General features: G+C 40.9%; 2 protein-coding genes across 4 annotated transcripts; one reads left to right on the top strand and one right to left on the bottom strand.

Annotated features, from left to right (window-relative positions):
- Window positions 1-97: 97 nt before the first annotated feature.
- LOC129124056 (protein zyg-11 homolog B) lies at window positions 98-21040 on the bottom strand. Of its 2 annotated transcripts, none has more exons than XM_054638781.2 (14): window positions 20904-21040; window positions 14980-15145; window positions 11906-12660; window positions 9674-9814; window positions 8265-8441; window positions 7314-7378; window positions 6635-6734; window positions 6504-6554; window positions 5809-5970; window positions 5654-5701; window positions 4823-5020; window positions 4675-4727; window positions 4322-4419; window positions 98-2071 (listed from the first exon to the last, which is right to left on the bottom strand). In XM_054638781.2, exons 2-14 carry the CDS (start codon window positions 15029-15031, stop codon window positions 1881-1883), a joined length of 2091 nt encoding a protein of 696 aa, XP_054494756.1. In that variant the 5' UTR covers window positions 15032-15145; window positions 20904-21040; the 3' UTR covers window positions 98-1880. The 2 variants fall into 2 exon arrangements, with proteins under 2 accessions (XP_054494756.1, XP_054494755.1); XM_054638780.2 differs by lacking the exon at window positions 20904-21040 and adding an exon at window positions 20786-20903.
- Window positions 21029-25644, top strand: COA7 (cytochrome c oxidase assembly factor 7). 2 transcript variants are annotated; one of them, XM_077182521.1, is made up of 4 exons: window positions 21029-21163; window positions 23536-24012; window positions 24087-24227; window positions 25054-25644. In XM_077182521.1, exons 2-4 carry the CDS (start codon window positions 23907-23909, stop codon window positions 25500-25502), a joined length of 696 nt encoding a protein of 231 aa, XP_077038636.1. In that variant the 5' UTR covers window positions 21029-21163; window positions 23536-23906; the 3' UTR covers window positions 25503-25644. The 2 variants fall into 2 exon arrangements, with proteins under 2 accessions (XP_077038636.1, XP_077038635.1); XM_077182520.1 differs by having other exon boundaries at window positions 21037-21163; window positions 21697-24012.
- Window positions 25645-26150: the final 506 nt, after the last annotated feature.

Genomic DNA, 26150 nt, shown 5'->3' with positions numbered 1-26150 from the left:
GCATCATCCTTGCATTTTGTGCTGCATGAAGGAGTAATTTTTTTTTTTCAGGTAAGTTGCTTCAGCAAATGCTCCTGTTATTAGGAAAAGACAGCACTGTAAGGAGAGTTGTCATCTTTATTTTAAAATCTTGTAGCAATTGATTTATATTCATTCTAGTGACACCAATTTTGACAAGTTTTGTGATCCATTTCATGTATAAAGGAAATTCCATAGCAGACATCTTAGAAGGGTGGTGGGTAAAAGCCTGTAGGCTGTTTTCATAATTCAAAGCTACAGCCAGCTGAATTTCTGTTGGAATTGAGAAAACTTTATATAACCAGATCCACAGATTAAAATGATGCCAGCCAAAATTATACTCTAGTACAAAAAACAATTACACAACACTGATTAAATTACTGGATCAGTACCTTTTGAGGTTGCTGAAATACACATTAATTAGGTTATTGAAGATTAGAGGTGGTGTTTTTATGTGAAGGATGGGAGTTGGGAGGGAAAGGATTTAAAAATAGTAAAATACAGTCATCATGAAGAAGCCATTTCTGCTGGTAAGCTACCAAACATAAGTTTTCTTTTTAAATTCAATTATCCAATATTTACAGAAGAGTCTCTGAATATCAAATGAGTTGCCATGGAAATATGGAAACGAAGCAGATAAACAAAAACAACACCTGAAATTAAATTGCATTTGAATGGACATGCAGTTTGCTTCCACCACTTGCATTGTATCAGGCATCTGTACACTGTGCAATATGTTTCATTCAACACATGGTTTGGAACCCAAAGGTAACCAAGAAAGAAAGAAGTTGTTACAATTAGCATCTTTATGTAAAATTTCATACTCCACAAAACAATGCAATTGACACAGGGCTTACGCAGAACATTGGGTGATACTTTGCACTTATTGTGATGGCTTGGAAATATAATTCACTGCACAATACTCACAGAATATTTACAGAAAATGAAAGCAATCATTAGCCTCTTATAAATAAGGTGACCAAATATCCCAGCCTTCTATGAATACGTGCAACCCCCTCCATGACAAAGTCATTGCAGTTATTTTGCTCTAATGAGCTTTCTCCCATCCCCATGAGTATTCTAAAAACAAAAGAAAGATATCACACACAACCAAAAGTAGTCACACAACAAAACCCCATTCTTGTTATAAAATTTAAATTCTCAAACATCCTTTTAGTACTGTCTCATTTTAGCTCTGTTTCTACTGCTTTACTTCAATGGGTTTCCCCTTTCCCTGAATGTGATGCTGGTCCCCACCTCGAAAGGAGCAGGGAGGACTCTGGAGAAATGAACTGTAAAAAGGCATCATCCCAGCAGTAAGAAAACAAAAGAACATGGCTTGCAGGCAAAAGGAAAAGGAAGCTGAAGACCCATTTGTGTCTAGAAGGGTGAAGAAATAATGGACATTTTGGTCGCCTTAGTTACAAGTCTCTCTGTCACCTGCATGCACAGACTTTTGTTTTAGTCCGTAAGTGTTGATCTCACAACCACACACAGTTTTATTCAAACACCAAACTGGTGAACAGTGTTATGAACAGCAATCACAAGGATGGAGCAGCCTTTTCTCTCAGAAGTCACAAAACCAGATACTCCTTGAAGTCTTCTTTCCAGCTGTGCATATGGATCTGTACAAGTCCCATCTCCTGCAGGCATGACCAGCTCAAGCTGTGACCCTTTACAAGTTGTGCACGAGGTTGCCATTAAAGGTGACGTTCAGCAAGGTTACCACACATGGTTTGGGTACCACAGTTACCAGCAAATCACTTTAATGGTGACCAATAGATTATAAATTACTCCAACTACACACATATCAGAGAGGATTATTACAGAGACAATACTTTACACTCCTCTACCTGCAGCTTTCAGTTTGGTTTGGTTTGTTGCTGTTTTCTACACGGTGGTGGTCTCCCATGGCGCATAATGTGTTTTTCTAAACTATCCAGGATGGCAACAGCAATCCTTTGGACATGGGGATCAGTGTGGACATTTTCCTTGATGTTGTACAAATGCTGCAAACCACCTTCTTCAATTAACATGCTGCAGTATCTGGCGGCTGTAATAGGATTATAAAAAAGAAATTAAAACCAGAATTATCTAGGGTAAAGGTAGGTGATACTGTAAACACTGACTGAAATCCACTTTTGTCTCCAGGCAGTATTTAAGACACTCCCTGAAGTGTCCACAGAAGTGCATGAGTACTTTAACAAGTGACAGCACAACAGAGTTATTTGGACAGGACTCCAGCTGTAATCAGGTCTCTTACCAGTGTGTCTCAGCTGACTGGAAAGTGCCCTGTAATATGCACAGTATTCTCTCTTCCCCCCACCTCCTCTACAGGCATTTAAAGTGCACATAAACAAACCAGAAGAAATGGGAATCAAAAGCACTATGGTGTCTATGAGTATCCAGGTAATAATAGCCCCTTTCCCAAAAACCTTGGTACAGAACAGCTACCAAAAAATGGTATCAGATATACCACATCATTTGTGGAAGCCTCCAGGCTTGGAGAGCAAATACAAACTAGCTCGTTCCAATAGTTTGTTAAATATATTGATGGTGACCTCTCATTAATTATAAGTTGCTACAAATGCCTTTCCAGGGTTTTTTCCACTTACATTCTGGAATTCACTAAGTTGAAATCACACCCCCATCAGCTGCAGCATTATTAAGAGCAGGGAACAGCTATAAAAAGAGCTGTAGGGTGGATGTAATGTGCAAGCTGCAGAAGTTGTTATGGAAAGGTCAGGATGACTGTAATGCAATCCACAGGGCATTACCTCAGATGGGCCCAATTTCACCATTCATCTCAGTGGTGCAACACCAGACTTGTTTTAATGCTGATGTTGAGCATTTCGCTGGGGATCACATTTACTGTGGCACTACAAATATTTTAGTTAGGTTACCTCACTGAGGTGACTGTGACACAGACAAACAGCAGCAGAAGAAAAAGATACACAAAAAAATTTAAACCAATTACTTCCAGACTATTTTACACTATCTTCTATAAAAGGAGGTCAAATAAAAAGCATCTCCTCTCTAGGACTACTAAAAGCTTTCTTGGTACCAAGCACCAAAAGCTGAAGATTTTCCTCCCAAATACATCTTCATATTTCAGAATTAAACACTTTTTCCCCCACAGTAGGGTGGAACATTTGGTTTCTCTACAACTTTGTCCAGGAGTTTCTGGCATCAACGACCATCAGAAATAAAAGAATTCTGTCGTGGTCTCAAATCAGGAGTAGGCCAATGCAAACCTCAGTAGAATGTTAAAAGCTCAGATGTGAGGGCAAACAAAATACCAAAAATAAATAGAACAAATAGGACAACACAAAGTTAACAGGACTGAGGCACAAAGAGAAATTACAGGGCCTTATTTAAAATCTGTTATCCAGATCTGACCAGTAAAACAATTCTGTCAGAACAGTCTGACTTCATCATGAAAAATCTCACAGATTTCTGGACAGTACCCTGGGAACAGAGGCATATTTATGAGCTCTATGAAGGGCAGCAAAACAGTATTCTGTGTGCAGTTATATATTATGTGATGTTATTGGTGGGTTCTGAATAGATGCCTTATCACTGCAGAAATAGAGATTGATGGGACAGGGATAAACAAGCCTAGATATGCTGCCATCAAGGAGATTAAAAACCGGCACAGAAAACAGTTCAAATACTTTAGAAGAAATCTGCTTTATATAGACATATTCATGACAAAAATTTCTGTCAAAAAAACCCCAATATTAAAAGCCAGGAAGGTTTGTCCCCTCCTACACTTAGGTATGGTTGGGGGATTTATTTCCTTTTCCCAAAAATTATGCATATCATCAATTGCTCTCAAATCATTCTACTTCTTATTTTGCAGATGGGAAAGAGAGATTAAGAAAATGACATTCATGCCACAGCAAGTTACTGCAAAAAGGCAATTAGAGATGAGGAATAACTATAGCTTCTGTTCCCATAGTAAGACACTGCTACCTGCCATAGTCATTGCTCTTAATTTAAAATGAATTTGTTGCCCAGCATTAATATTTGCATATTCTATTTGAATAAAAACACGTGTGCAAGCAAAAAAATGTAGTTAAATCTTAACAAATCCACATTTTGGAATTCACACTATGCATCTAACAGTAAAATTTCAGGTAATAGAAGAGATGTAAGGAACTTCCACTACTCTCTTTTTCTCCCCCATTTAGTCAAGCCCCAGGAGTGAACACCCCAGAAATTCTTATTTTTCCCACTTCATGCTAGTGAATAACATACCAAAAAATAAGAATTTTAAGGGTAATATTCTCTCAATACATACGATTTTTGCTGCAGACGTGCTGCATTGCCCACACTGCCCATAACTGGACACCAGGTGTCATGAAACAGCCAAGTAGTGGGAAAAAAGGATTGAAAGACCTATTAAAAAAAAAAGAAACAGTTACTTGCTTTATTACTAGATACTATTACTTCACAGGTCATATGTCTGTTCCACATGTTACCTACACATGTTAGCCACATGTTAACTACAGGAGACATTGATAAATACTAAGAGGCTGGTCTGCTGCATCTAAAACCCATTTAAGACAACTACCTGCAGATATCAGATATAGTAGATATGTGGTATGCTTTATTTTCCCCAAGCTCTTGATCACAAGATAAGACAATATTTACCTGTAAGCCACCATCTCACATTCTGGGGTTGGCCAATTCAAAATGGCAGTATGCTGTAAAATACAGAACCAAGAACATTGATTGTTAAATACAAACATTGAAACAAAAATAGAGAAGACAGTGATAAAATTCACCATGATTTCTGTACCAGCTGTTCAAGGAGAGATGTCCTCTGGCTGCGACTCAAAGTCCAGGCCTGCTCTCCTCGAGATATCAGATGAGCAATAATCCCTGCTGCAAAGTAGCTGACTTCCACCTCCACACTGTGCAACAATTTACTGATGTGGTCTATGAAGTCCTTCCACATTAACTCAGAATGGAGCTCTTTCACTTCAGCTATGTTATTCTAGAATGGGGAAATAAATAATGAAAAAAAAGAGAAAATGTCAACAGAAAGAAGATGGCGTGAGGGAGGTAAACACAACCTTGAATTATATTGTGTGAGTAGACACAGAAAAACACTCAGATGAGATCTCTGTACATCCAGGTGACCACCACATGCCAAAATACTACTTTTGCTTTTGGAAATTTTTCCAGTCTATGCAGGAATTTGCATCAAAACAAAAAGGTTTTCTCATAAGTGATTTTATGCCATTAACAATTACATTACACTAAATCAAAGGCTATTTTTGACATTCTCAAGCCCAACTTAAAAAAATTCCAGCAGTGCAAAATTCTTCATTCCACTGACTTTCAACCTACTTTTTATATTTGGACTTAGGTGAAGCCTCACTCTCCTTTCTGAAAAGCTCTTTTTATTTACTCTAACCATCAATTTCAATATAACTTTTGAAGAAACACAAAACAATCCAAAAACATGTCAGTTGCAAATAATACACATTATAAGGATTAAAGAAGAACATAAAAATATTAGGATATGAAAAACTAATATTTCAGATTAACATAAGGTAAAAAAAAATCCTTTCAAAATAAAATTTTAAAAGTATATATTTCAGACTGTTTTTCTTTTTCATCTCACCAAAAGTCCAAGAACTTTCTGTTGGATGGATGATTCAGATGGAAAAGACTGTGGATAAAGGAAACAAAAACCAAGTAAACATTTATGCTTATTATTGAAACAGCTTTAATTATAAACCTGTGCTGCTAATCCACCATCAAGCCCCCGTTCCTCACCTCTAAGACTCTCATGAAAAGTTCTAGCCCTTGGTTTTCAATAAAGTGCCGACACGTTGTGGGAGATTCATCTGTGAGGTTCCAAAGTGCACTCAGTGTGAACTTGAGGGTGGTATCTACAAGATTCTGATTTGTTTTCTGTTTAACTATTTGTAGAAGTTGCTGGGGGAAAAAAAAACCCATCAAAATGTCAATATATGTAATAACTCCTCTGCTTTTTCTACACTAAGTGGGCAATGCATAGCTGCCATTTATACACAAAGATAAACATGCTTAGAGTCAAACTATAGAAAATAAACTGGCTATTAAACTTTTTACCTCTGCTCTGAACACAGTTGCCTGCTAAAGGAATTCCTTTGTTTCCACAGTAATTACATGTGTAGGGCTATTACAGATGGCACAAAACCACCCACAGAACTCTGAACCTTTACAGCAGTATTTACTTGACATATTCTCATTCTGAGCATCCTTCATCTTAAACGATGAATTTCAAATCAAGATATGTCTTGCTATCTTACTTTGCATGAATTGTGTCAAGTTTTTCCACTTTGGCTTACCTTCCCAATCATTTTCACCTGAATACACGTTAATATGTTCTTAGAATTTTATCTCCTTATGTTTACTTTGCATCTTCAGGAATACCGCTAGTATGAACAGGGGGAGAGGATGGGATGGCAGGAAAGCATCTGACTTACCCTAACAATGAAGAGTTCTGCACCAAGTTGAGCTGTTTGCTCTGTTGAAAGCTGTAAACAAACAAAAGCAAATCAGCATTATTTTAAACTTTAGAAATGTTATCCTATCATCTCAAAGCTTAATTCCATACCTTTGCAGCAAGAATGGAAATTATGGCTACAGCCATCCTTTGCATGTTTTGATCTTCATGATTGCACAGCCACTGCATAACAAGTTTGGCTGCTTCAAACCTGGAAGTTAAAAACCCATAATTTTCATAAGTCTCATAAGTGTTAGTAAAAGAAAGATATACACAGACAACAGAAGTATGCTTCATACCATAAAATGTAGAAAGACACAGTGAAATTGGATGTATTGTAGGAGCCTCTGTCAGCTTTAAGCTGTTGACTTAGGTTCTCTTACTTCTAATTATATATCAGAGTGCACAGGAAGTGCTTCCAAAGAAAGAAGAAAAATTTGGCACAATCTTCTCAAACAGTAGACCATCACACTTCAAAGTATTTGGACAAATCATTTGAGCTGAAAAATGTCTGCAAAAAGCAACCTCAGAGAAATGCTGACTTCTGTTACATGGAATTAAGGATAGACCCATCCAGGTGAAGTTAAAAAACCTCTGTACAGCAAAGGATTTTTTCAGACCTATACTCAATGGTATATATTTGGGTCAACAGGCCTAAAACAATATAGGCCAGATAAATTCAGCACACTGGAATGATTTAAACTGAGCAAAACTGGGGCCACAAACAAAGCTTCTGAAGAAAAATATTCTGCAATGCTACAACTCATTTCAACTGACACCTAAAACTTGCCTGTTAAATGGGACATCCTGAAGGATTCTGTCACTGCATAGTGAAAGAAGGCAATTCTTTTGCAGCTGTGAGAAATATAAAACAATTGCTTCATTAGAAACACAAAAATTTCGGAACACTTTCTATTGGGGGGCATGAGACAGAGAGTACTTTGGACCTTATGAGCATAAGAGAACTGATAGATAAAATGCCTTGGCAATAGCAGAACGGAACTTTGAAAATTAGATAGCAAGAAGATTTAATTAGACAGGTTTACCAGAAAAAGAAAATCCTATTAATCAATGCAAGCAAGAGATGTTGGTATATGCATAAGTTTGTGTATGTGATTTCAACCTAATCACTGTAGTACCCATTACTAGTCTCCCTAAAACAGTATATAAGTGCTTGTATCTCACAATAAAATCAGATTCTGATCACTGAGTTGTTTCAGACACATTTTCTGAAAAACCCTTTCCTTAGGATTTTTCCTCCTGAGAAGCTGAGAGGCCTCAGGAACAAAATGTAAACAATGGTTATCTGCTGCTGTGGAATGCAACAGGTGCATCTGTGATTGGTCTCATGTGGTTGTTTCTAACTAATGGCCAATCACAGTCAGCTGGCTCGGACTCTCTGTCCGAGACACAAGCCTTTGTTATCATTCTTCTTTTTCTAGTCTTAGCCAGCCTTCTGATGAAATCCTTTCTTCTATTCTTTTAGTATAGTTTTAATATTATATATATAACAAAATAATAAATCAAGCCTTCTGAAACATAGGATGAGGGAAGAGATGAGGATCTGACTCTAAGACCCCTGTGAACACCGTCACACCGAGTCACTCTCCCGTCTCTCTCCATCACCGACAACTTTCTTGCTATGAACATATTTCCCCAGGTCCTGGGACGTGGAGAAACCTTTTGTTGAGACCCACAGGACAGAGGACGGCACAGAAAGCAGAGAAGTTTTGCCCTGTACCTGCTGGTGATTGGGGAAGTGCTCCATGGCCTTGAGGAGCAGGTGCGTGACGTCGGCCAGGAGGCGCACGGGCATGCCGGCCGCCAGGTCCTGCTTGGTGAGGTTGAAGACGCAGGCGCTCGCCGCCAGCTGCACGGGCAGGTTCAGGGGGTGGTTCCTCATGCCCATCACCACCAGCTGCAGCACAAGGGTGGCCCACGTTAGCTGCTCACACGTTTGCACGCAGACCCCCAAGAACAATCTGCCTCCTGCTCCAGGCCACAACAATGACTCACAGCACCCAATTTCTGCCTCCCTTGTACTTGAGTGAGAAATCCATCTGGTGGGATTGGAATTCTCAAGGAATAACACTTCATTCTGCTCAGCGATTCAAAGCTGGCAACTTCCACTGCTCCAAGTCCTTCTGCACAGCTTGCAGCAACCTCTCAAAGAAGAGGCTGCACAGATTGCAAGAAATTCCTAGAAAGAGCCCAGGTTGGGATAAAATCACCAAACCCTTTAAGAGGTGAATGAAGCAGGACAGAATTTCTGCAGTGCAATGATAATGATGCAGTGCCTTGTTGTTTGGTGATGAGCCATCATTTGGAATCACATCCTGAGCTGCTAGGTCAGGACAGATTTTTTGCACGTTCTTCCTGAATGATGTTTTTGGCTATGTATGTTAATTTTGATCTCACCAAATAAACACCTAATAATAATATTTTTCTTGTTGATAACTGATAGGTAAAGTCTTTTTGACATTGATGCCAAATTTAAGGCCACTTGTTCAACATTGAAGAGGATAAGAAAAATAAAAACCATGTGTCCTACTGGTGCCTCTTTTTAGGATCCCTACAAAACTTAAACCATCTCCAACATTCTAGACATGGAAAGCCAATGCCTATAACGGATTTCTAAGGAAGGTTTTGGGCTCCAGGTTACAGTCCCATACAGAACACTAACAACATCCATTCACCCATTACCCTGCTGGAGGGTGACAGTAGAGAAGCTGTCACTGAATTCTTTCCTTATTATTAATGTTTTGTGAGCATCAGCAGAAGGTACTGCTCTGTCTGGTGAATAAGAGCAGACACAGCTTTGATTAGAACCCAAACAGATATGATCTAATGACAGAATACAGCATCTGAGGAATATTTCATATCGTATTCAAAGATAAGTGAAAAAATCAATTTACATGCTACTAAATTTAGATAATTTAAGTTAATAGAGAACAATTTTGCCTAACATAAAACACTACAGGGCATCTTTTACTTCCCCTGTGTTTAAATAGTTCTTTTTTTTATTTAACATTACAATTTTAATCTTGAAAAACACAACCAAAAAGGTAAAAGCTTATAAACTAATTTATACAGGCTTTTGGGGATGAGCTCAGGAAGAACATACGAGAACCATCAAAACTATTATTTTACCTTTAAAATTTCAGGCTTAGTTTTTTCCATGACATGTGTCAGGCTGAATAAATGAAAGAGTGCTTCTCTCACAAAGAAGGCTCGTTCACTGTACCGCTTCAGTGCTTCTGAAATCTGAGTTTCATTTGCTTCTCCTGACACCTGTGAACACAGAAATAATCTTTAGTTCAAGATGTCAACATTTTACTTGCAAAGTTTTGTTCTCAAAAAATGCAAAGCTGCAGTTTCAAAGGCAGTGATTTGGCCAAGTCTTTCAGTAAGCAAACGATTGCCAGCCTGCTCTAGTTTCCATTTAATGATATTTTCTGTTTATAACTATAAATTGTGTAACTGGTTTGTTCCTCAGTCCTACTATTTAATGAATCATTGCTGCAATCACTGTTTTTTATAATTCTTAGGGCAGCATGCAGAAATTGTTCTACTTAACATGTCACATACAAAAAAAGTAAAAGGTTTTATAGAAAAGTCTTTATATTTATATAAAGACACTTTATATAAATATATAAATCCTAATTCTGTGCATCCTGTATTGTATGCAGGCATATTTTGTTTTTAATTTCTGATATCAGGAATATAGTACAACCTTGAGAGAACTGACAGCATCTTGGATTTTGTTTTATATTCTGATTAGAACAGGGCAACCCTGTTTACTGACATGTTGTACAGCCAATTATACCCTACATGAAAAATTTCCACTTGGTTTCATGTTCTCAACTATAATATCTGCCTAGTGTTCATAATCAAATTTCACAGGGCTGCTGTAAAGACAGTAATATTTTACCTCTGCTGTTTCCCTGAGTTCTGTGTCTTGTTTACTCTTTAGCAGTATCTAGACTAAGCAGTTGAATATTTCAGTAGAGTTACTAATGAATTTAGGTCACCAAAAAAAAAAAGGAAATAATACCTATCATAGCCTACAGTCTCTTCTTGACAATTATGCCTTAAAAAAACAAATGCAAACTGCATTTTGCTAACCACAACGCCACAAGTCCATCGTGACTTTCACATTACTAGAACCTTCTTCCTTCCTGCCTTTTCATGGTGCAGACAGTTCTATGAAGCAATTATTCTGAACAGCAAGGATTACATTGTATTATTTTATACCAAACATGAGGTATAACCTCCTGGTGCTGGATACCATCACACCAAAGGGGACCTTGCTTTCTCTGTGCATTTCAACACTGAGACACTTTGCTATCAGCTGTGACAACTAAGTACTCAAGAGACCTGGCCCTCAACAACTGCCAAATTTCAGGGGGAAAAAATACAAAAACTGTGTAGCTGTGTTACTCCACTTGCCTATAACAAGAGCATTGTGAATTTTACAACTGAAGTGGAAAACTAGACTTGCACAGGAGACAGACTAAACTATGGACACATTAGGCTCTCTTCCTCATTCCCTCTGCAGCTTCCATCATCCTCAAGACACAGCAGAAAGGAAAATTCAGTGTCAAAGATGATATACCACTGACATGTCTAAAACAACTTGTTTTTAATTAATTCTGACCTGCTCATTCTCCAATAATTGCCTTCAGATTTTACAGAACAGGGAATGATGTCTTGTTGCCTGGCTCTAAAAGATAAATAAACGCACTTCAGAAAACATCATCTCATCCTAAGGGGCTAAGTAATTGAGGATTTGTTCAAGAAGAGGAAGTCTTTCATCCTAAGTTATTGCTTCTTAGGTGATGTATTCTCAACAGAAGACCTTTCAAGATATGTAGAAATATTGTAAGAGGAAATAGCAGTGGTGATGGAGCATAACAGCAGCTGAGTGATTCAGCTTTATTGTATCTGCCGTGTTAATCATGAACTGCTCAAAGCTTATGCAAATTCTACCTCCACCCCTCACACATTGCTGACTTATGCCAGATACTGTCTGGGATCCAGAGAATATTATCCCACTAAGTGACTTCAGACAAGGCAAAGCTCAGCTTTCTTAGATATGGAGAATCAAGATCTAAGGTTCACCGAAAAGGCACAGAAAGCAGATGCCTCTTACAAGTATGTGTATATATACAGTACTATGTAAATTTAGCAATTTATGTCAAAATTAAGTAGGAATTTCACCTAAAGCCAGGTGAAATTATAATTAACAGTTTAAATTATAATTATAAATTATAATTAACAGTTGAAAAAAAATGAACCTACGCACACATACATTTACAAACTATTAGCTCTATTTCCCCTGCACATTCTATTTTTTCAGTGAAATTAATTCCCCCACTTAACCTTCAGGTTTCCTTCTCCTGTTAAGAACTCTGAGTAGCCGGCATCAGTAGCTAGCAGTCCTACAAACTGCATCGTGGGCCGCTGCAGAACAAATGCCTGTACAGCTTTATCTGTGACATGCTTTCTTCCAGAAATGTCCAAAGACACAAGGTTAGGCAAGATATCTTTCTGTTCCAGCAAACGAAGAGCTATGTCCGATGTGAACTGTTTGTCATCCGAAATATCAAGGTGATTCAGGTATTTTAGTTCTCTTATAACATCCAGGATCTGGGTTGTGGTCATTTTCAAGCATTTCAGGTGGTGCATGGTCAAAGACTTGAGCCTGTCTTTGCAGGTGAGGAGTGCTGTGATGTCAGTGACGGAGGTGTTGGATATATCCAGACTTTCCAACCTGGGAAGTGAAGCAACATCTGCCAAGTCCTCGTTGTAGAAGAGCACGTTGGTGATGCTCAACGCGCGGAGCCCGGACAGCTGACTGAAACACCTCTCGTAGGGGTCTTCCAGAGAAAGAGTCAGTGAGTTCAGCACCAGGCACTGCAGATTCTGCTGGATCCACTTATTGCTGCCCAGTCCACTGATAATGTCTGTGATTGTTATATCTGCATTGACCCCTGTGGCATCCAGCTCCACCAGCTTGTGATGGCAGAAGGCTTTGCGGAAAGCCACGGCGGAGATTTTGGCTTTGCGGATGCAGGCGCGCTTCAGGCGCATCTGGGTGCCTCGGAAGATGCCCACGGTGCCATCGTTCAGCAGCCCTGTGGGAAAACAGCATCAGTGCTTGGCTCCAGCAGTACACACCACCACTTGGACATGAAAGGGTACAAAGTGTTGGCAGAGAAAACTAATTACAAAGTAGTTTGCCTCGGATCATTACACCACTGATCCCAAAATCTTACGTTTGCGACTCCACTTTGAAGATTATGAGGTCATGTTTGGAAAATTCCAGCTTTAAGAATAGGACAGATAAATAAGAAGCAGTAAATGCACGTTACCTGCTTGGTTCAGAAAATGGAACACACAATAAATAAAATATGGATATGATTCATAAACAGAGTGCTGCCCTCATTTGCTGTATTTTTCTCACTGAACTGGTTAGAAGTGTGCTAAAAGCAGAATTTCAAAATTTCTGAGTTCTCCTCTGGCCACAGTTCCATTAACCTCAAGATTGCACCATCTATCAATGTTTGGTTCTCATCTTGCTTTAACTACATAATCTAGCATTTGACTGAATTCATAAGTAGGATCAATACTAAATTAAGCTAATTAAGTCCTATATGAAGAAGGTAGGAGTGTTGCTCAGAAACAAGCTGAATGTGAGAAAGAAACCTAAGAAGTGATTCAAAGAATAGAAAGAAGAGGGCAAGGAAAGGGTGGGAAGGAGAAAAAGACAGCAATGAAAAAAAGAAAAAGCAACGATCTTGTTTAGTGTCTTTTTACTCTTTAGAAAGAATGCATAAGTAGCTTTTTCTTGCAAGACACTGGCAACATCCTAACTGAAACAATACATTGAGTTCCCTGAATTATCAAAAATGCATTGAATATACAAATATCAAATCTTGGTGTCTTATCAACAGAAGGATTACAAAGAGCCATGTGAAGGGTACAGCTGCACAGGCATCCACACAAAAGGAGTAGGAAGAACATGTCCTAGTTTTGCTCCTACAGGGTTATAAATGTCAACACTCCCAGCTTTTCATCTCCTATCTTCACACATACTTAAGAAAGAAAATGAAATAAAAATGCAATTTATTTGAATAATAGCATCATTGCCACAACAGTTTGGATTTAAGTCATGGGCTAGTAATTGCCAATATAAAGATGTGCAGACCTTTCTAAGGAGCAAATGCTTCAGGCACTTCTGACCAAGTAGTCTGGGGACTACTTTCCCCTTTTGCAGGGAAAGCAAAAATATGGGATGAAACAATTGGTATGGAGCAGAAAAAGTAAAAGCAATAAATATAATCACAGTTTGGTTTAAGTATCACTAAATTAATTACTTCTTAATTTTTGCTAATCTCTTCATTTAAGACCAAAGCGCTCTCCCTGGCCTACCTAAAGACTGAGTTTACCTGCTACACACTTTTTTCCATCCTGCATTCTTTGTGTTTGTGGTATTTTGGTGTCTGGAAGTGTCTTCACCACTTCCAGCATTGGTAGATAGTTTCTGGCAATTCAGTTTCCTTTAATCTGATTTCTTGGGACTACTCTAAATAACTCCTTATCAGAAAGTAGTGTATATTATAGATTACCCTTTTTTTTAGTGAGCTTGTCTATTTTAGGACCTTTCCTTCTGTTACTTCTGACCAGAACAACTTGAGAAAGCCATTACTTGCCCAGTAAGACCCAAATACAATCTGCATCTATAGGATAGGGTGTTTGGTCTGTTTACAGCAATTTTTCTAGTGTCATGTCTCATTTTTTTAACAAAAGTCTACAGTATCTCAAGGAACAGGTCTCTTATCTCTACTCTAGCACAATTTATACCTTTACTTTTTCATGATAAGAAATTTTATTATACAAATTTTATCATGCTTAAAGCAAGCAACCAAGATGGGAGCCCTATCCTCAGAGAAATGCTGACAGAGAGCCAGTAAGCCAGTACACAAAATATAAGGATACCATAAGCTGTTTGTACCACTCTAAAACTGAGGGCTTTGAAACAAATAATTCCATGTCAAAAAAAGTATTAAGAGAGATGAGAAACTGTTTTAATGAATCACAAGGGTTTTTTCTAACTTAATCACAGGGGCACACAGTAAAAAAATCCAATTAAATGCTCTTCAAGAGGTATTGTTGCTAGAAGTAGTAGAATCTTTTTTTGGTGAGAAATGTTCAAATAAAGGAACAGTAAAATCATAAACCAAGACTAAGAACTTTCTATTTAGATCTATGTGGCAATGCAAAGCTCAGCTGAAGCTGTGTAAAGCAAAAATAACAAAAATTCTCTATTAAGGGATTACAGAACACAGTTTTAACAGCTGCAGCAGCAGATTCTACTAGAAAATATAGCAGAACTGCAATGTCACATTCCAGTGAAATAAGTTCACCACTGAGGCACAAATGATTGTTTTTACCATGAAATGCCATCGTCTGCAGCAGTCGATCAGCCACCTCTTGAGGGAACATTCCTGGCTCCTGCAAGCAAAATGTCCCATCTTGCCTTTCTGTGCAGAACTTCTCTAGGTTGGCAGTCAGGAAATTCAAACAGATATCAAGTAAAGAATACGGAGAAGCTTCCTCCTGTCACGTGCAAAACACAACGAAACAAAGATTTAGTCAAGCCATTCTTTCTATGAAACTTCTCTAGAATGTCTTTTTTGTTAGTCTGGCAAATATTACAAGAGGAAATGTCTCCCTCAGAGGCACACAAGATCAGGGCACACAATGAACAAGTGGCCAAACCGACGGGAGCCTCCTTCCCCTGTCATCCCCAGAACCACAGCCAGTCATGTCTGCTGTGCTTTGAACACCACTCGTGTTCCCAGAAGAAGAAATGCAATTGCTGAAAAATAATTTTAATTTATGAAGTCTACTGGGAATTAATCAATCAAGACAGACTGAAAGAAGATTTAAAAATCAAATTACACTTCTGGATTTAAAATATTTCTTTTAATCTTTCATTTAAGTCAATGCATATTAGAAGTCTACTACCAACCTACATAAGAAATGCAGATATTGCAGACAAATTGCATACATAGGAGCAATTTTTGGTACTGAAAAGGGCAGCTACAGCTTCACATCAAAAAATGAAACCCAAAAAGAACCGGTTTAATTCCAAGTCTCATGCAGCAATAAACTAACATCTATTACAGTGATTCTTTTCCTCTTTCCAGGCCCTCTGCACCTGGAAATCATCTATAGCAGAGGTCTGGGTACAAAGGACAAGGCAGAATACAAACTTGATCTTTTGCCTCAGAGTTTCAGGTTGTACACTGATACATGAAAATCTCAAAGGGTTTTTTTATTCCATGGCTAATAATAACCTACTGTTTTCAGGCACACAGATTAATCAACATAAAGAATGACTCTCAGCACTGTGAATCATCCCCAGCACCACACAAAAGAAGGCTGAGTGACTGGTACATACTCCCCCAGACAATATTGAAAATAACAGCATCAACTGTTGTCAGATCTCATCTGCAGGAAAAATAGTAGCTTCCCTTTTATACAGAAAATTCTGGATAATTTCACCTTTCTTTCTCAGCCCATTTAACTTCTGTTGCTTCGCTTGCCTAATATGCTGATCACAGGAGTACTGAAATATGTAAAAGGTTATAGAGGAGAAATATAAATAAGGTTACACAGATAAGTCTTCTAAAATAAGGCACACATGTTTGAGGACTGGGAGGTACCACATTAGGGCAAAGATGGAATGGAGTCTATCTTTAATGAATCATGTATTAACAACAATTAGAGACTGCAGTTTAATAGCTCCTGAAGATTTAAGTACAGGCTTAGGAAGTAAAATCTCCAAATCATTCAAATGCAAGGTCTTTCTGCAGCTTTTGACAGGCAACTTTTATTCCTTTGACTCAGTTTTGCTAAGTGCTTAAGTTTCATTATTTTTTACTTCATTATTACATTGTATTGTTATAAAAACAGGAATTACTTTGTGATGTAACTTGCTTCCATACCAGGAAACAGCAATTTTGGCTGCCTCCAATCTTAAGAGGATAAGAAAATGAAGGACAGAATTTGGAATTGTGAATGTCTTATGTTTCTTTTTGTTTCTTTGTAGTGTGCAATGATGCCTGACTATTTTAAATAGTACACTTTTTATGTGAGATGGGAAAATTTCCTTTTAAACTTGAAATCAATATATATACCCAAGACTTCTATGACAGCTGATGAATCAAACAAAAATGAGAATCTTTACTCAAAGGTGTATGAAAATCATTCCCACAGAAGCAAAGACATCCACATCTCCACTAGGTCTTGTGTTTCTAATTTGATGCTCAAAGATGACAAAACCAGAATCCTGTCTCTCTTCATTCCTCCTGGAACTGTTCCTTCCTGTCTGCCAGAAAAGCTGAAACACTTTGATGTATCAGTGAACAAACTCCAACGAGAATTTTTAGCCCTGTAGATAGGCCACTGGCATATGACTCAGAAAACTATTTTTTCAACCAGTACCTCTGAGTGGCCAATCTTTCCTTTGGAAATGCAAGTTTAATTTTTACATAATCCCTCTGGAAGTTCACGCAGGGCATCTCCATACAATCAAGGAACAAAAAGCACAAGCAGGGATCAATTACACTTGCAAACAAAACAGTTCTGCTTTTATTAACTCCACTCATTCCCATTATAGGAGACATTTGTAATATTTCTTCAACTTACTGCCAGAAGGCTGAGGAAACACCCCTGACAAAGGCTCCTGAGGTACCCTGGGCAAAATGTTTTTATCTGTATCTAATGAAGTCCTCTGACAAGCACCCTAAAAACCATTTCCTAAACTGCCTGCTGCTGAAATAGAACAACTCAAATGCAGCCTGGAAACCTTTCACGGGAGCTGGAGGCATTCCTTCCCTCACTCTTCTATACTTCAAGACAATATTGCCCAGTTAAAGTTGTATTTAAGCTCTTACAAGGTCAGAATTTGAGTGGTTCATTTCTCTAGCTCTGCTTTTGAATGTCAGGTTGAAGATAAACCTGCCATTTGTTTTCTGATCACTTCACTTTGTGTCCAATGAGACACTATAAATGTATGTCAACCATAGCAGAGCACTTTAGGTTTTTTTGTTATTATTTAATAAACATCACCCAGCAGTTTTTAAGGAGAACTCCCATTATGCTATTTTACTTTTTCATAGTCATCTTAATTATCTGATACTTCAATTAACCTCACAGTTTCTTTCATTATATCAAATTAATTGAGTAACCAGAAAAAAAAAATTAATTCCCCAAACCACAGAATTATGAATTACATGATGCAAGCTGGGGTGCCTTCATTAACTAAAACATATATTATGAGAGTCATGTGACATATCTAAAACCTGGCTAGCTTATGGAATAGCATAAAAAGTAGAATAATTGCATTTAGATGGGCTTTTAGAAGCTTATTTAAATTAATTATGTTTTTAAAAAACTTTTAAAGTGCTCAATATAATCAAAGCAGACCAAAAGTGTGCAGGGGGATGGGGTAAACTGCCTGGTTACTGCCCTGTAACAGTAATCCAATACAGAGGTGAACTGAAATGCAAAACCAGCTTCCACTTGATGTTACCAGCTCAGCTTCGAGCTCACGCCAGTTGGAAAGGTTCTCCCAAAGAACATTATCCTCCACTTTTTCCTTTGAGAATTCCATCAAGCAGCTTTAAACATCACTAGAATATACTCAACACATATTTAGAAGTGCAGTTAAAAAGCAAAAAGAACTTAAGGGGACACATTAAAGCACTGGGAATAAGCTAAAGAACCTTAAGGCAAACATTATAAGCCCAGTTTATAATGGCTATAATGGTGAGTATCAAAATAAAATCCTGTTCATTTGGGGAAGCATCACCAGGGAAGTACCTGCTTATATAACAACCCCTAAAGAAAAATAACAAACAGGTATAACTGCTGTTTTCTGTCAGTCATTACAACCTAGCTTTACAAAGGAAAAAAAAAAAAAAAAAAAAAGAACTCCACGGCTGTGTGGGCCTTTCTCATCACAGAGGTTCTGATCCTACCAACTCCAGCCTGGCAGATTCAGTTCCTACGGGCTCTGTCTCTCAGACTCATTAAAAATCAAATTTTTTTTCCATCAGTAGTGTTTTGTTTTGGCTGGTTCTTGTTCCCCCTCAATAAATCAGTATGTAACACTGGAAGACAAATTCCAACTTCATCTCTAAAAGAGCCATGCCTGTGATGTGCTCCCCAAGTTTTACACCAAATTGCAGACTCAGCACGACAAACCCCAAACATGCAAAGTCTCAGTAAGCCAGGACCACCTGATTTTCCCTCTCTGAAGTCTCAAAGGATGAGATGGGTACAGGATTAAGGACTTTTCAACTTGTGGTAGTCATTTCCATTTCTCTCAAAACATTAACAGGAAAAAATAGGTAATTTAGAGCCTCAGTTTTGGTGCTGGATGTACCATGTTTTCCACCTCTCTACAGCCCCAAAACTTTACTTACTTTCTTAAAATGAACATTCTGAAAACAATTAAGAAATAGCAACTCAAGCAACAGCCACCAAAATTCCTCTGAGTGCTAAGAGAGGAAAGCAGTGAAAAATAAACAGTTTCATGATTTATGCCACTAAGAAAGCTTTATGATTATCCTATTTAAATTAAGTTAAATGGAATTAAACAGAAGTAGGTGATTTATTAGCCAGACTCAAGGAAGGATTATGCTCAAAACTCCAATTTAATGTTAACTATTCTGGCACAAGAAGTGGGAACATGGAGATTAAAGCTTCTACTGATACAAAGTCAGCAGCGATCACAAGAGGCCTAAAATTAAATAGTGACACATTAGAACTACATAGTAAGGCCACATATTTTAAGATTAATATCAAGAACTTCAGAGACAAGTTGATAAATTAGAAATGATAGAGAGTGGAACCAGAGTGGTGTGCTGAACCACAAAAAAAAACCAGGGTGAAGGAGCCAAAGAAGGTGCCAGGAGCACAAAAAAAAAACCAAAAAAAAGGATGGATTAAGTCACTTTCAAGACACTCGGGAGATGTCACAGGACTATTTATGTTAAGAGATATCTGCACCATTTCAGTGTAAAGGTAACAGCTACTTGAATACTCTGGGGATGAAAAGTACATCGGGAATAGGACATAAACCCAGCTTTTCTTAGCCTAGAGGATCAAAAGGTGAGAGATACAAATGCTACCCATAAATAAATACAGCACAATAAACATAAACTATAGACAGGGAAAAAAGCTATTAAAGAGAAGCACACTGCAAGCACAGCAACAAAGGTATGTAGAAATGCCATGAACTGGAAGTTTTGCCATAAATTTAGACATCAGTACATAGGTAAGCAATGAAATTTTACCCTAGTTCAGTGATTAATGAGCAGGCACAAAATGTACCTACTTTAATAATAATGACACATAACTTTATTAGGGGATTGACTGAAATTAGGCTTTTAATGACAAGGGATGAGACTAGATTGCCCAGGAAGCTGCTGCTAGTCCTTGAAAAGCAAATCTGCACACTCATGCCTGGAGCAGAGGAGCAATCCAAACAGCTCCCATATGTTCAGCTCCGGCCTGTCTGGAGCAGGGAAAGGCTGCTCCTTTGGCAGCTCCGTGCTGGGAGAGCTCTGCGAGGCCCACGCACCGAGCCTTGGCACGGCTTCCTCCAGACAGAGCCCGGACAAAGCAATTCCCAGTGGGAAGGTGCTGGTGGGGGCTGGTGGAGGCAGGAGCCGGAGGAGGCACGGGCGGCCGGGCTGTGCAGAGCCGGGCTGTGCCCTCACTCCGGCCGGCCGAGGGGCTCTGTCCCGCTCCGCCCTGGCGGCTGCTCGGCCCCGCACGGAGCCGTGAGGGGCCGCTAAGGGCGGCGGGTCTGGGCCGGCCGTCATCGCCCTCCCGGCGCCCTGGGGACACCGGGGCACACCGAGCCGGGATCGAGCCTCCCTCCCTGCCGTCCGCCGGGTCCCGGGCGCCCTTTTACATAACGGGCGGCAGCGCCGCGGTTACACAACGAACGCCGGGGCTGCCCCGGCCCGGCCGTGGTACCGGCGGGAGGGAGGGGAGGGGGCTCCGCCTGAGCCCCTCAGCCGGGTTTGCGCCGCCGCCATGGCGGCCCCTTCCCCGGGGTCACCTCCGCTACCTGCGCCGGGTCCGGCACCCGGGGCTGCAGGAGAACAGCTCCCTGCCTCCCTTCCCTTCCTGCCTCCCTCCTTCCCCTGTCCCTGCCCGCCACCGCCACCCCCTCACCATCGCGGCGCTGGGTGCCGCCGGCGAGCGCCCAGCCAGCCGGTCCCGTCGCTGGGCTCCTTCTCTTTTCGCTTTTTTTCTTTCCCTCCCTCCCTTCCCCCGTGTTTACCCCCCCGACCTGGAAGTGAATGTTGCCTCAGCCGGCCGGGATCCCGCCTCCCTTAAAGGGGCTGCGCCAGCACAGGTTCGTGCCGTGCACGGGGAGCGGAGCCTCAACACTCGCGTTTTAGGCTCGAAGTGTGGGGAGAAGGGGCCATTGCCCAGCAAAGCGCATCGGCCTCTCTTGCTACGAGTGTGTGGGACCTTTTTTTCGGCATGGTTGCTCCGGTAGCGGAGCCGGGACCCGAGAGCTCTGAGGCGAGCGCCCGGCTGGAGCAGGTGAGCAGCAGCTCCGGGGACCTCCCACAGCCATGAACTGGCGTCAGCTTCACGCTTCGTGCTCTCAAGCCTCTGCAGTTCAAGTGTTTCCTGCACAAACTGGTTTATTCTGGTAATATGAATAATAACGTGCACCAGTACAATAGATTCTGCCGCCTGCTTTGGGGGGGGAGCTTTGCTGTAAGCATAAACCATTCCGTACAAAGTAATTTCAGGTTTCAGATAACAGGAGTAGTGAAGAAAACCTGTCTCCCAAACAATATGTACAATGTACTGTTGGTCAAGAGAATACAGTTATTTCTTGTTTCAGGATACAAACTAAAGAGTGATACAAATACCCTTGTATTTGTAATAAATAATGAATAATTATTTGAATTAATAATGAATAAAATGAATTAGAATATAGAATTTTATGTAAAAGAATTGCTGATTCTACATGCAGAAGCTTTAGATAACTGTTGTTTGCAAACCAGCAAGACAAATAAATATTAAGGAACAATTGCTAAAATTATTTATGTTTCTTTCTTTACCAGATGGCAAAAGATTCTATACATACTATAAAACACAGTTTTACCAGTTTAAGGACTGCATAACAAAGGTCAGTTATAGTTCCAATTCTTTACATTAGACTGCTGATGTAGAGAAAATAAATTACATGCTCAGGATCTGACAAGCACAGAGTTAAGAATCTTCGTGTTCTGAATTTAACCACTTAAAAACCTAATCTGCTTAGAAGAAACAACTTATATAATTATGGACACAGATATTAGCTTAGATAAGGAAGCAGCTCATACTATTATTCTTAGTCCATTACGTGTTTCTTCCACTCCGTAATGTCTTTGCAAGCTTCCAGACTGTTCTTTCAATGGCTTTTAAATTAACTGATTCACTCTGACCTATCACCAGATGTCTTGTTTTCCGAATTTATGATAGGAACTGGGCTCAGGCAGTGAAAACTTTCAGTGACAGCCTGACCCCCTGCTCCCAGTGCCTGTTCTTAGCCTGCCTCCCTGTACTCAGGAATCCACTCCTGGTATGGAGCAGCCATATGGTTGAGTTGGCACAGGCTCAAGGAGCTGCAAAGACAAAATCCCAGCAAGAGCAGACTCTTCAAGGACTTAAACTAATAAACTCAAGGAATTTCTACTGAGCCTGTGCAAACTGAAATGTTTTCAAAGCTGGATTTCCAGAGAAACAGTATTGCTGGTACAAAAGCAGTTCACCTTCTAATGGCCCCATCCAGAATGGAGGTTCACACAAACATTCTCAGATTGCAGCCAGCACTGGCCAAGCAATGTGTGTCTTCTTCCTGCAGTCTCACACACATAGCAGGGGGTTTTGGTCAGTACGTATTGAAAACAAGACTTTAGCTGCATATGGAAAATGTGTTTTAACGTCAAACCAAATTTTTAACAGTCTAAAAAGTTTTAAGGAAATACTTTAGAAGGTGTAACCGGTGTTTCAGCTATGTACCTGGCAGGGTTTGCTGCCAGTCCAGCTGGTGATGGTTGGTCAAAATTAGCTCTAGCCTTTAGTAAAGGACAAGGCTTCTTCCTATGGGAGACTGTGCAGGATTTAACTGAGCTTTATTTATCCCAAAAACTCGACAAGCTGGCATTATTCTACTTGAATAATTTGGGACAAAGCATTTGCAAATATTGCAAATATTCTTTGAAATTTATTTTAACTCAAGCTCGGATTGATTTTAAGCAATTCATCACACAGATTTCTAATGTGCTACTTTACTCACAAAAAAATCAGTTTGTGTTCAGAACTGCTGGAATTGGATAGTGTGCCATGTTTTCTGTAAGTATTCCATTATCACATTTGGGTTAAATTAATCCATAATGTGGTGGGTGCCCATCCCTGGAAGTGTTCAAGGCCAAGTTGGATGGGGCTTTGGGCAACCTGGGATAGTGGAAGGTGTCCCTGCCCATGGCAGGGGGATTTTCACATCCAGGAGAACCAGGGTTCGTTGTGTGTTGAGTGCTTACCCGTTTCTGGGTGTTCCCAGTGCCCCAGCACTGCCTGCTCAGTGCAGGTTCCAGTACTTCAGAAAGTACCTGTGAGAGCTTTTGTGGTACCACAGAAAGGAGTGGGGGCTGGGAGCAGTCTCTCACAGCAGCACCTCTGTTCTAAAATGGATTTGGAAATTATCGAGCTGTTAATCCAGACAAAAGTGTGCAGGAGGCAGACAGAGGAATAGGGAAAGCAGCCCGCTCCTAGGCCATGCAGAGCGCAATTAACGTACTGTCATGTCTCAGTCTCTGGGTTGTGCTGAATCAGACCTCGGGAATACGCATCTGGTGGCGCAAAACTCTGAAAGTAAAGTTCTAACAGTGTGTTATCGCTTAAAACTGCTGAACCCCCAGAGTTCCCGATGACCCCGGGAGCGCACAGAAGTAATGAGAGGAGCTGTAAGGGAAGGGACGCGAAGAGAGGCCGGGGAACAGACGTGGGGGGAGTGACCGGAGGAGCGGCCACGGGACGGGCAGGAGAAGCGGGCGGAGAACGAGCGGCCGGAGGCGGGTTCGGGTACGGAGCCGGTCCGGGCGGTCGCAGCGGGCGGGGAAAGTGCGGCCCTGTGGGGCGGGGAAGGGGCGGGTGCAGGCGGGGCCGGGTACGGGCACGGGCAGTCGGAGCGGGCGGACGGGGAAGGGGCGGCTCTGAGGGGCGGTGCCGAATCGAGCGCTCGGCGCTCACCGGAGGCGCCGCGGCGATCGCGCCGTGACCCAGCGCGGCCATGGCCGGCTTCATCAACTTCGCGGACGAGGAGGAGGTGCGGGCGTACCTGGAGAACCTGCACGTGGAGTACAGCTACCAGTGCTTCAAGGAGAAGGACCCGGACGGTAAGGTCCTGCCGCCGCTCCCGCCCGCCGCCGCGGGGCCGGCGGGAGGCTCAGCCTTGTGCCGTGCCTTGCAGGCTGCCAGCGCTTCGCCGATTACCTGGACGCCGTCAGGAAAGACTTCGTGGCGGCGGCGCGGGTGCTGCGCGACAACTGCGAGGTGCACGGGCACAGCGAGAGCTGCTACAAACTGGGGGCCTACCAGGCCCTCGGCAAAGGTGCGCAGGGGGGTTCTGGGGCTCGGGCCGCAGGTGACTCCGCCGCCTCCCCGGGCAACCTGCTCCGGTTCCTGGCCACCCTCACATCTGCCTGTGCTCCTGACCTTGAAGGAGCTGCTACCTGTCCCGCCCCTTTCATGGTCACCCCATAAAAGTTGGAGGAGGATGGAAAACCTAAAATTGCTTCCTTCTGAAAAATCTGCTTTATGTTAGCTATGTATTATTTTTTTATAATTACAATTGTTTAGCAGGTATGTACAGTCAGTGCTCAGTGTTGCTGCATATTCAGTCCACAACATTTCTTCTTGTCAGACAGAAGAAAGAAAGTAAGAAAGAAGGAAACTCACAGACTAGTAATATGCGTACCCCAGTAGTCCCCAAGGCTGTTCAAAATGTATTTGCTGGCACAGTAATGGAAAGCGCTTAAATTAGTCAGAGATCTTCCAAATGAAGGTACCAGTAAGGAACAATATTATTACTGTAGTTCAAAACTAGTTACAATCTCGGTGTATACTGGCAAAATAATATTTGCCTAGTGTAAGATACTAAATCCATGGATGTAGTGATGGGAAGAGTGTTTTGTGGGTTGGGGTTATTTTTTGGATACCAGTGCTGTTGTGCTTACTGGTGAGTGGAGGACAGTTTTCTAAGTCAAAGACATTAGCAGAATGTTTCTCACTGAGACAACAGTAGTGTCTCTGAAGTCCTAAATGTTGACTGCAGTATCTAAAGTGATGGATGCCATATTTCCAGTGGGAAGCATCCTGCAAAGCAGAAAGCTCCCAGCTGTTTTAACATGTCCTCACAGAAATGTCTTGACTGACAGGTGGACTCAGCCCAGATTTGAAAGCTGCCTACAAATCCTTCATCAAGTCATGTGAGAAAAATGGGAAGAAGTCAGCAAATGCATGTCACAGCGCTGGGCTGCTGGCCCAGGACGGGAGAGCCAACAATGATCAGCCTGACCCTGTTGCTGCTAGAGACTATTACACAAAAGCCTGTGATAGCAATTTTGCTCCCAGCTGCTTCAACCTGAGTGTGATATACCTGCAGGGAGCACCTGGGGTCCCCAAGGACATGAGCAGTGCCTTGAAGTACTCGCTGAAGGGCTGTGAGCTGGGGCACGTGTGGGCTTGTGCCAACGCCAGCCGCATGTACAAACTGGGAGATGGCGTTGAGAAGAACGATGCCAAGGCAGAGGATCTGAAAAACAGGGCAAAACAATTGCATAAAGAGCAGAAAGAAGCTGCAAGCTCTCTAACATTTGGGGAGTAAAACTGGCAGTTGCTGTTATTAAGACTGGTTTTTAAATGGCAAGTGAACTTGTTACTTAAATTGTGAGCGTACAGTTTTCATTTCAATAAATATCCTGTATTTGGATATGCAAATAAAATTGTATTTATATGGATACAACAAATTAATATCTCTGCTGTATTTCTATGCATTCTGTGCATTTCTATGGTTTTGAACAGACAAATTCTTGAGTGTGTTTTGCTTAGATCCTTTCCTTCTTTTTAAGGAAGTGAAAAACTTGTGATATTTTGGGAGGTTTTCCTGCATGGTTTCAAGCACAAAGGGTTTCTTTTGTGTCCAACACTTCAATATCCAGGTTTGTGCTCTATCTGTTCTAACACACAAAAATCCCAACTGCAGGTAATCTCAGCTTGGGCAGTCTGAACTGTTGCATCTCTCACAAGCATTTTCAGAGCTTTGATAGCTGCACCCTTGCATGAGCTGCTCTAAGTTATGGATATTCATCTGTAATTCTGTAGGTCTAGGCCAATTCCCAGCTCCCTTAATTCCTCCAGTTGCCAACTGCTTTGTGAGTGTGTATCTGCCTGTCATATGTGCCTGAGTGCTTCAGGCTGCTCTCCCAACACACAATTGCCCCTTATTTGATCACACACAAATCATTTTACCTTC

Source organism: Agelaius phoeniceus, chromosome 8, assembly GCF_051311805.1.
Source record: "Agelaius phoeniceus isolate bAgePho1 chromosome 8, bAgePho1.hap1, whole genome shotgun sequence".
Lineage (NCBI taxonomy): Eukaryota > Metazoa > Chordata > Aves > Passeriformes > Icteridae > Agelaius > Agelaius phoeniceus.
This window is presented reverse-complemented; position numbering and strand designations above follow the sequence as displayed.

Coding starts and splice junctions, on each gene's coding strand:
- LOC129124056 (XM_054638780.2), bottom strand. Junction 7,379..8,264: donor ACTTCCCCAATCACCAGCAG/GTACAGGGCAAA, acceptor TATTTCTCACAG/CTGCAAAAGAATTGCCTTCT. Junction 2,072..4,321: donor GCACGTCTGCAGCAAAAATC/GTATGTATTGAG, acceptor ATCCTATTACAG/CCGCCAGATACTGCAGCATG.
- COA7 (XM_077182521.1), top strand. CDS start 23,907: ATGGCCGGCTTCATCAACTTCGCGGACGAGGAGGAGGTGCGGGCGTAC. Junction 24,013..24,086: donor CAAGGAGAAGGACCCGGACG/GTAAGGTCCTGC, acceptor CGTGCCTTGCAG/GCTGCCAGCGCTTCGCCGAT. Junction 24,228..25,053: donor CTACCAGGCCCTCGGCAAAG/GTGCGCAGGGGG, acceptor CTTGACTGACAG/GTGGACTCAGCCCAGATTTG.